This window comes from Salvelinus sp. IW2-2015, unplaced genomic scaffold (assembly GCF_002910315.2).
Source record: "Salvelinus sp. IW2-2015 unplaced genomic scaffold, ASM291031v2 Un_scaffold2213, whole genome shotgun sequence".
Classification (NCBI taxonomy): domain Eukaryota; kingdom Metazoa; phylum Chordata; class Actinopteri; order Salmoniformes; family Salmonidae; genus Salvelinus; species Salvelinus sp. IW2-2015.
In genome coordinates this window covers 48529-59604 of record NW_019943543.1, presented here as the reverse complement: position 1 = coordinate 59604, position 11076 = coordinate 48529, and the positions used below count along the sequence as shown (strand labels likewise).

The 11076-nt window shown below is 42.0% G+C and overlaps 1 protein-coding gene across 1 annotated transcript in view; it reads left to right on the top strand.

The window, feature by feature from the left end:
* Positions 1-11076, top strand: part of LOC112073299 (anoctamin-3-like) — a 71446-nt gene that overhangs the window by 53186 nt on the left and 7184 nt on the right. Inside the window, 3 exon segments of the mRNA XM_070440096.1 lie at positions 6281-6302; positions 6304-6388; positions 6713-6865. Of these exon segments, the coding sequence (XP_070296197.1) occupies positions 6281-6302; positions 6304-6388; positions 6713-6865 (260 nt within the window).

Genomic DNA, 11076 nt, shown 5'->3' with positions numbered 1-11076 from the left:
GTTAGTGATTAATCAACCGCCATATTCGTTTTACTCTGTTATTTTAAACATTTAATCATTCCTTTGTCGTTAAACTTTTTCACCATTAATCTCTTTCAATTAACTAATCAATTTATGGTTCGTAACGGCCCGGCTAAAAACCAAACACTCAAAATGACTTTGAAATGGCTGGCATGCATCCACCCATTTGAATTCGGAGTTGTTCAATTAATAGTGATTAATGAAAGCTTCTTCTTTTGATTTTAAAAGCATGGAGGTTTTATCATGAATATAATACTTTGGGATGTTTTACTTTGTGTTCTGTTTTAATTCAGTTGCAGGTAAATCTGGCGGACTGGAGTTACCTGTTTTGTGTGGTTTTCTTTCACTCAGTGATTGTACTGTAATTAATAGTTGTTGTTTTATTTTCCAGTGCCATCCCATGGCTGTCTGATCGAATTCTGTGTCTTAACAATTGGGAGTTCATCATGGTTAACTAAACCCCAAAAGACGGAACAACTTCATGGAGATGGGTTATCCGTAAGGACTTGTGGAATTACTCTCTCCACCCAACCACAACACCCACTCCTCTCTCTTCTTCCTTCTCTCTCTCTTCTCTCTCTCTCTCTCTCTCTCTCTCTTTTCTCTCTCTTCGTTTTCGTCTCTCTTGTCCCTCCTGTTCTCTTCGTTTCTCTTCTTCTTCTCTCTTCTTTTCTCTCTCTCTCTCTTCTCTGTCTCTCTTCTTTATCTCTCTGTGCTCTCATGTCGCTCTGTCGCCTTATCTCCTACTCTGGTCGCTCTTCCTACTCTTGTCGCTTTCCTACTCTTGTCTTGTTCTGTCCTTCTCGCCTCTTCCTACCTCTGGTCTCTCCTCTCTCTCGCTCTCCTACTTCTGTCTCTCTGTCTGCTCTCTCTCTGTCTTGCCTCCTTCTCGCTTCTCCTCTCGTTCGCTCTTCCCTCTTTTCTTGCTCTCCCTCTCTTTGCTCCCTTCTCTTGCTCTTCCCTCTCTTGTCTCCCTTCTCTCTCTCTCTCTTTCCTCAGAGAATGAAAGGTCCCTGAAACATGACAATACCAGGCCTTCAGAAAGTGTTTTCAACACCCCCTTGACTTCTTCTTACATTTTTTGGTTACAGCCTGAATTTTAAATGGATGACATTTAGATTTTATGTCACTGAACTACCCACAATGCCCCGTAATGTCAAATTGGACTTATGTTTCTTCTATTGTACAGATTGATTAAAAAGGGAAAAAGCTGAAATTGAACTTTGAGTCAACAAGTATTCAAAGCACCTTTGTTATGGAAGGCACTCTTAAATAAGTTAAGGATTAAACATGTGCTTAACAAGTCACATAATATAACATGGACCTCATTGCAAACTTTTATAAATTAGTGTTCAACAGTGATGTTTGAATTGACACATTCATTCTCTTGTAGCCCCACATTACATTATCTGCAACATTTATCAGTCGAAGCAGTGAATTTTTAAAAGAGGCCAATGTTGACTTTAATACAGTTACTAGTTAATGGCTGTTGATTTGGAAATAACTGAGGATGATCAACTACATTTAGTTATTTCCCGCCAGGACTAACTTAATTGACCAGAGTTGAAAAGAAGGGAATTTCCTGTTTTAACAGGGAATTACAACACTAGAAAACATGGCATTTTCCTGTTCGCACAAGCACTTAAAAAATAATAATGCAAAATGTGGCAAGCAATTCACTTTTTTTCCTGCAATTACAAAGTTGTTAATGTTTTGGGGCAAAATTCCAATACAACACATTAACTCCAATATTGTGAAGCATAGATTGAGGCTGCATCATGTCATGGGTAAAACTATTTTGATGTTGCCAATTATTTTAATGATTACTTCATTGACAAAGTGGGCAAACTTAAGACAGGAAATGCCAACAATGAACAGTGAGCTGTTGTATGCATAAAACAAACTAATAATGACACAAAAGCATTGTAAGTTTGAATTGATTAAAGTTASAGGTGGGAGAGGTGMAAAAATGACTGTTATCGATCAATCATGACAAACCTCGTGGCATTGACAACTTAGATGGAAAACTACTGAGGATGGTAGCTGACTCTATAGCCACTCCTATCTGTTATATCTTTAATCTGAGCCTAGAGGGAAGTCTTTGTACTCAGGCCTGGAGGGAAGACAAAGTCATTCCGCTACCCAAGAGTGGTAAAGGGGCCTTTACTGGTTCTAACAGCAGACCTATAAGCTTGCTGCCAGCTCTTAGTAAACTGTTGTAAAAAAAATGGTGTTTGACCAAATACAATGCTACTTCTTTGTAAACAAATTAACAACAGACTTTCAGCATGCTTATCGTGAAGGGCACTCAGCATGTACTACACTGACACAAATGACTGACTGGTTGAAAGAAATTGATAATAATAAGATTATGGGAGCTGTACTGTTAGATTTTAGTTCAGCCTTTGATATTATTGACCATAACCTGTTGTTGAAAAACTTATGTGTTATGGCTTTTCAACCTCTGACATATCATGGATTCAGAGCTATCTCTCTAATAGAACTCAAAGGGTTTTCTTTAATAGAATCCTCTCTGTCAAACATGTAAAGTGAGGTGTACCGCAGGGCAGCTCTCTAGGACCTCTACTCTTTTCTTATTTTACCAATGACCTGCCACTGGCATTAAACAAAGCATGTGTGTCCATGTATGCAGATGACTCAACCACATACGCATTAGCAACCACAGCTAAAGAAGTCACTGAAATCTTTTAACAAAGAGTTCAACTGTGGATAGATGGTAACCGCGAACCACCGCATTTAACCATGGCAAGGCGACTGGTAAAATGGCAGAATATAATATATATATAGTATTCTATACTATTCAACTGTATCTTAGTCCGTTCCACTCTGACATCGCTTGTCCATATGTATATACTGTAGTCTTAATTCATTCCTATTTAGATTTGTGTGTATTGGGTATACAGTTGAAGTCGGAAGTTTACATACACTTAGGTTGGAGTCATTAAAACTCGTTTGTCAACCACTCCACAAATTTCTTGTTAACAAACTATAGTTTTGCCAAGTCAGTTAGGACATCTACTTCGTGCATGACACAAGTAATTTTTCCAACAATTGTTTACAAATAGATGATTTCACTTATAATTCACTGTAATCACAAATCCAGTGGGTCAGGAAGTTTAAAACAGCTTGGAAAATTACAGAAATGATGTCATGGCTTTAGAAGCTTCTGATAGGCTAATTGTGTCATTTGAGTCAATTGGAGGTATACCCTGGGATGTATTTCAAGGCCCTACCTTCAAACTCAGTGCCTCTTTGCCTGACATCATGTGAAAACAAAAATCAGCCAAGACCTCAGAAAAAATTGTGGACCTCCACAAGTCCTGGTTCATCCTTGGGAGAATTTCTAAATGCCTGAAGGTACCACGTTCATCTGTAACAAACAATAGTATGCAAGTATAAAACCATGGGAACACGCAGCCGTTCATACCGCTCAGGAAGGAGATTGCGTTTCTGTCTCCTAGGGATGAAACGCTACTTTGGTGCGAAAAGTGCAAATCACTTCCAGAAACAACAGCAAGGTCACAAGAACCTTGTGAAGATGCTGGAGGAAACAGGTACAAAAGATCTATATATCCACAGTAAAATGAGTCCTATATCGATAACCTGAAAGGCGCTCAGCAAGGAAAAGCCTGCTCCAAAACCGCCATAATAAAAAAGCAGACTACGGTTTGCAACTGCCATGGGGACAAAGGATCGTACTGTTTTTAGAGAGAAATGTCTCTGGTCTTATGAACTAGAATTGTTTGCCATAATGACCATCTTTATGTTTGGAGGAAAAGGGGGATGCTTGCAAGCCGAAGACACACTCCCAACCGTGAAGCACGGGGTGGCAGCATCATGTTGTGGGGGTGCTTTGGGCAGGAGGGACTGGTGCACTTCACAAAAATGATGGCCATCATGAGGATGGAAAATTATGTGGATGGAAATTATGTGGATATATTGAGCAAACATCTCAGACATCAGTCAGGAAGTTAAAGCTTGGCTCGCAAATGGGTCTTCCAAATGGACATGACCCCAAGCATACTTCTTATAGGGCCAAATGGCTTAAGGACAAAAAGTCAGGTTTTAAGTGGGCCATCACAAAGCCCTGACCTCACCTATAGAAAGTTTGAGGGCAGAACTGAAAAGTGTGTGCGAGCAAGGAGGCCTACAAACCTGACTCAGTTACACCAGCTCTGTCAGGAGGAATGGGCCAAAAATTCACCCACTTATTCGTGGGATTGCTTGTGGAAGGCTACCCGAAACGTTTTGACCCAAGTTAAACCATTTAAAGGCAAATGCTACCAACATATATTGAGTGTATGTCACACTCTTGATCCACTTGGGATATGTGATGAAAGATAAAAGCTGAAATAAATTATTCTCTCTATATTATTCTGACATTGCACATTCTTAAATAAAGTGGTGGATCCTAACTGACCTAAGAGGGAATGTTTCTAGGATTAATGTCAGGAATTGAAAAACTGTGTTTAAATGTATTGGCTAACGTGTATGTAAACTTCCGACTTCACTGTATGTTGTGTATTTGTTAGATATTACTTGCACTGTCGAAACTAGAAGCATCAAGCATTTCGCTACACTCGCAATAACATTTGCTAGTCCCGTGTATGTGACCCAATAAAATTTGATTTGATTTGAAGAGTGTGCAGTCTGTTTTGGAATGGGGGGAATAACTGTCCTGAACATGTTCTAAAACCAAGAGCATTTGTGTTTGATATAAATCAAAACGTTATGATTCAGTGGCTCTAAAGACGGGAGAGGCAGTCCGTAATAAAGAGATGCTCTGCTTTTTGAACTTCCTCACTCCAAAAAAGCAAGTCTGTGCAGTCTTGATTATTGTCCACTCCCTTCCATATATATTTCTTAAATGAACTGCAAACCTAGTTTCAAAAAGCATTCCATGACACAACACTTCTCCCCTATTTGACAGTTTTTGCCTAAGTTGTTTTGCTGTCCCTGGCTAGTGTTTTTCTCTGTCCTGGCCTAGTGTTTTCTGCTGTCCTGGCCTTTGTTTCTGCTGTCCTGGCCTTAGTGTTTGTCTGTCCTGGCCTAGTGTTTGTGCTGTCTGGCCTAGTGTTTGTGCTGTCCTGGCCCTAGTGTCTTCTGCTGTCCTGCCTACTTGGCTTGTTGTTTCTACTCTCCTGGCCTAGTGTTTCTACTCTCCTGGCCTAGTGGTTTCTACTCTACTGGCCTAGTTGTTCTTGCTGTTCTGTGTGTTTGTCTGTCCTGGCCTAGTGTTCTCTGTCCTGGCCTAGTGTTTCTCTTCCTGGCCTAGTGTTTCTGCTGTCCTGGCTAGTGTTTGTGCTGTCCTGGCCTGTGTTTCTACTCTCCTAGCTAGTGTTTCTGCTGTCTGGCCTATGTGTTTCTGCTGTCCTGGCCTAGTGTTTCTGCTTGTCCTGGCCTATGTTTCTGCTGTCCTGGCTAGTGTTTGTGCGAAGCTACCATCTGTGGGATTAACGACTGAAGTCATAATCCCCCCTAAACGTAATGATACGATTATTGGCCAAAAAATCTTATCTGATTGGTCAAAATACCAAATATCAGAATTGTACTGCCTGTGTAAATGTAGCATAACCACTACATGTGGTGTCTGGTTTTGTGTGTTTCTGTACAGCACAACATCGTATGAGCTATGGAGAGTATGAGGCTCTTCTCCTTACACATGAAAAGTATTTTGTTCGACTGGAGAAAAAAAAAAACACATCAATTCCTTCTCAGTGTGTGTTCAGCTTAGTGTTCTCACAGGGCTTCGTCAGGGCAATTGGCTTTGAGTTTACAGTTAGCTAAAGTTTTACTGTATTGTGCAGTGTTTACAGTCTACTGCAGAACTGGTGGTCTCACAGGATGATCGTCGTCCTCTCGCTCTCTCTCCTCTCTCCCTTCTCTCTCTCTCTCTCTCTCTCTTTCTTCTCTTCTCTCTTCTCTCTCTCTCCTCTCTCTCCTCTTTCTTTCTTCTCCTTCTCTCTCCTCTCTCTTTCTTTCTTTCTCTCTTTCCTCTTCCTCTCTCCTCCTCTCTCTCTCTTCTTTCTCTCTCTCTTTCTCTCTATTCTCGCTCTCTCTCTCTCTCTCTCCTCTCTTTCTCCCTCTTTATTCTCTCGCTCTCTCTCTCTCTATATATCTCTCTCTCTCTCGCTTTCTTCTCTCTCGCTCTCTCTCCCTATCTCTCTCTCTCTCTAGTCTGCTTCAGAACTGGTGGTCTCGCAGGAAATGAAGCGGACAGAGTGTAAGGAGAGGACAGGAGGGGACAGAATGTGGAGAACAAAAGTACAGCTTCCTCAGTGGGACAAAGACTGGAACCTGCAGCCCATGAATGCCCACGGACTGGTGGATGAGTACCTGGAGATGGGTAAGACATTTCAGCTATTTATGTTACCTTGTCAAATACATTTGTTCTCAATTAACTTCCCTGTTTTAAATAACAATAATTTATAGTTAAAGAGTACAAAGCCCAGAGGACAACGCTTATTTCAATGTGGTCCTTGATGGTTCTGTGATGGGTTTTTTTATCAATAAAAATGTGGTTGGTTAAATCTGTTACATTGCCTTGCCTGTATTCAGTTCGCCTTTGACTGAGGTCACTGTGTTCTACAGAGGACTCTCCCACCACAGGATGTTCAAAACGCCACAACCACTTCCTTCTTCCTCCTCTTGCTCCTTTTTTCCTCCTCAGTTCTCCAGTTTGGTTTCATCACCATCTTCGTAGCTGCGTTCCCATTGGCCCCTCTCCTGGCTCTGCTCAACAACATCATCGAGATCCTCTGGATGCCTACAAGTTTGTTCACTCAGTGGAGAAGGCCCATGCCTGCCAGAGCCACAGACATAGGTCAGTAGTGTTTTAACGTCTGTGCTTATTATTTATTTTATTTATTTTTTTATTTTATTTTTTTATTTATTTTATTTTTTATTATTTTTATTATTTTTTTTTATTTTTTTTATTTTTTTTTACCCATTTTCTCCCCAATTTCGTGGTGTCTTGTCTCATGCTACAACTCCCGTACGGGCTCGGGAGAGGCGAAGGTCGAGAGTCATGCGTCTCCGAAACACAACCCAACCAAGCCGCACTGCTTCTTAACACAGCGCGCATCCAACCCGGAACCAGCCGCACCAATGTGTCGGAGGAAACACCGTGCACCTGGCTTCCTTGGTTAGCGCGCACACTGCGCCGGCCCGCCACAGGAGTCGCTGGTGCTCGATGAGACAAGGATATTCCTACCAGCCAAACCCTCCTAACCGGAGGACGCTAGGCCAATTGTGCGTCGCCCCACGGACCTCCCAGAGTTCAACCCAGAGTCACTGGTGGCACAGCTAGCGCTACGATGCAGTGCCCTAGACCACTGCGCCACCGGGAGGCCCTGTGCTTATTATCACCGGTAATGACAACTCTGTTGTACAGTAGGTAGCCTATGCGTGCGTTTCTTTCGATCATCCCGACTTGGGATTTGAACCAGCAACCTTCCGTTTGCAGGTTCAAATCCCAAGTCGGGATGGTCGAAAGAAACGCACACCTATTTAGGGAGGTGCTGGCTGGCGGAGTGGAACACTTCAAAATATAAAGGAGAGCAGGACACTCTAGGCAGCTCAAGATGCAGAAATATTTATGTCCAACGTTTGGACAGACAAGCTGTCTTCATCAGGGTGTAATGACAAACACTGCGGGATGACTCATGTATATTGTGTCAAAAGACACACACAGGCATCTGTAATCATGGTGTGGCCTGATATCATCGGTTAATTCTCATATATTAAAATGGCATACAAAAAAACATAAATGGATAGCGTACGATCATAGATACAATGTGGCTACATCAGCCTACAAACATTTACAATAGCAACATCACAATAATCACAAGAATGGCTTCAGATCAAAGTCTACGTTGAGACCGAGAGGAGCAAGGGTCTTTAAATGAAAGKTCCAGGCAGCCTCTCGTTTTAACAATAAATTATCGAGGTCACCCCCTCTCCTAGGGAGTTCAATGACAATATAACGCAGAGACGAAATCAAATGGTTTTCTTCCAAAAAGTGGTCCGCAACTGAGTAAGTCGAGTTTTTGCACCTAATGGTGCTACGATGCTCTGAGATATGTACTTTTAATTCACGCTTTGTTTTACCCACATCATTTTTACCACAAGGACAAGTTATAAGATAAATAACTGCCTTAGTGGAGCACGTGATAACACCTTTGATTGGGATCTGTTTCCCTGTTTGGGGGTGTTTGAAGGATCTACATGTATAAGTGCCATTACATTGAGCACAGCCATTACACTTGTAGTTTCCTTCCAGTAGGGGGCGCAAAGAGACGTTGTTCAGGAATATCTTGGGATGGTAAATCAGAGTTTACCAATTGATCTCTGAGATATCTTCCCCGCGAGAACACGACCAAGGGAAGGTCTGAAAACACATTACCGGTACTGTCATTGGATATTAGAATGTGCCAATGTTTGTGAACGATTCCCTTCATTTGTTCAGAGCGCTTTTTTGCGGATAGTTAGAACGCAAGAACGCTTCTTTTTGCGAGACTGACCTTGAAAAAGATCATGTCTTGGTTTGCATTTTCTCAACAGCGGTATTAATCTGACCGTTTTTGTACCCCCTTCTCCTTGAATTATCTTTGCGTCTCAGCCGTATTTCTGTCGAAATRTGATTTGTTCTTTMGCAAATTCTTTTGATTCGACAGAATTGGCTGTAGGGCAAACTGTTWTTCAAGGGAAGTGGGTGACGACTATCAGCCCTCAACAAACTGTTACGATCAGTAGGTTTCCTGTAAAGATCCGTGTATAGAACATTATCTTCACACAAGATCAGAAGATCAAGGAAACTGATTTGACGTGTATCAGATTGCATAGTAAATCTCAGATGTTCAGAACAGGAMTTAAGAAAAGCATGGAAGGCCTGGAGCTGTTCTGATTCACTCCTCCACAGAACCAAAATATCATCAARYTACCGTTTCCAAATAATGATGTTAGGCAAGAAAACCTTTTTGAGAGGATTGAAAATAGACTGTTTCTCCGTGTAACCCACATATACATTAGCATAGTTAGGAGCCATGGGGGATCCTCATGAGGTAGTTAGGAGCGTAGTCAAATCCCAAGTCGGAAATGCCATTTCCTACCATTTTGCTCTTGAGCCCTTTTTCTGAGTTGGTTTCTCTGCTGACCAGCTGTGTTGAGTGTCCCTGTTGTCCTGTTGTCCCTGTTGTCTCTGTTGTCTCTGTTGTCCTGGTTGTCCCTGTCTGACAGGCTGTTGTCCCTGTTGTCCCGTTGTCCCTGTCTGACAGGCTGTTGTCCCGTTGTCCCTGTCTGACAGGCTGTTTCCTGTTGTCCCCATTGTCCTGTCTGACAGGCTGTTGTCCCTGTTGTCCCCGTTGTCCCTGTCTGACAGGCTGTTGTCCCTGTTGTCCCCGTTGTCCCTGTCTGACATGGAAGGATGCTGTCCCTGTTGTCCCTGTCTGACAGGCTTGTTGTCCCTGTTGTCCCTGTCTGACAGGCTGTGTGTCCCTGTTTGTCTCCTGTCTGTCCCTGTCTGACAGGCTGTTGTCCCTGTCTGTCCCTGTCTGACAGGCTGTTGTCCCCTGTCTGTCCCTGTCTGACAGGCTGTTGTCCCTGTTGTCCCTGTCTGACAGGCTGTTGTCCTGTTGTCCCTGTCTGACAGGCTGTTGTCCCTGTTGTCCCTGTCTGACAGGCTGTTGTCCTGTTGTCCTGTCTGACAGCTGTTGTCCCTGTTGTCCTGTCTGACAGGCTGTTGTTCCCTGTCTCGGCTGTTGTCCCTGTCTGACAGGCTGTTGTCCTGTCTGCAGGCTGTTGTCCCTGTCTGACAGGCTGTTGTCCCTGTTGTCCCTGTCTGACAGGCTGTTGTCCCTGTCTGACAGGCTGTTGTTGTGGTTGTCCCTGTTGTCCCTGTCTGACAGGCTGTTTGTCCCTGTCTGACAGGCTGTTGTCCCTGTTGTCCCTGTCTGACAGCATGCTGTCCTGTTGTCCCTGTCTGACAGGCTGTTGTCCCGTTGTCCCTGTCTGACAGGCTGTTGTCCCCGTTGTCCCTGTCTGACACGTGCTGTCCCTGTTGTCTCTGTCTGACAGGCTGTTGTCCCCGTTGTCCCTGTCTGACAGGCTGTGTGTCCCTGTTTCTTTTTTTTTTTGTGTTTTTTGTTTTTTTTTGTTTTTTTTTTTGTTTTTTTTTATTGGTTTTTTGTTTTTTTTTTTTTTTTTTGTTTTTTGGTGTTTTGTTTTTTTTTTGTTTTTGTTTTTTTTTTTGGGTTTTTTTGTTTTTTTGTTTTTTTTTTTTGTGGTTTTTTTGTTTTTTTTTTGTTTTTTTTTTTTTTGTTTTTTTTTGTTTTGTTTTTTTTTTTTTTTTTTTTTTTTTTTTGTTTTTTTTTTGTTTTTTTCTTGTTTTTTTTTTTTTTTTTTTGTTTGTTGTTTGTTGTTTTTTTTTTTTTTTTTGGTGTTTTGTTTTTTTTTGGTTTTTTGGTTATTTTTTTGTTTTTTTTTTTTTTTTGTTTTTTGTTGGTTTTTTTTTTTTTTTTTGGGTGTGTTTTTTTTTTTTTTTTTGTTTTTTTTTTTGTTTGTTTTTTTTTTTTTTTTTTTTTTTGTTTTTTTTTTTTTTTGTTTTTGTTTTTTTTTTTTTTTTGTGCTTTGTTTTTGTTTGGTTGTTTTGGTTGTTTTGTTTTGTTTGTTTGTTTTTTTTTTGTGTTTTGTTTTTTTTGTTTTTTTGGTTGTCCCTGTCCTGAGCAGTGCTGGCTGTTCCCGCTGTTGTCTCTGTCTGACAGGGCTGGTGTCCTGTTGTCCCTGTCTGACAGGCTGGTGTCCCTATTGTCCCTCGTCTGACAGGCTGGGCATGTCCGCTGTTTTCCCTGTTGACAGGCTGTTGGTCCAGTGCGTTCTGGAACCGCTGTTGTCCCTCGTTGTCCCCTTCGCGTTGTGTCCCTGTTCGCCCTTGCTGACAGGCTGGTGTCCCTGTTGTCCTGTCTGACAAGGCTGGGTGTCCCTGGGTTGTCCTGTCTGACAGGCTGTTTTGTCCTGTTGTCCTGTTGTCCTTGTTGT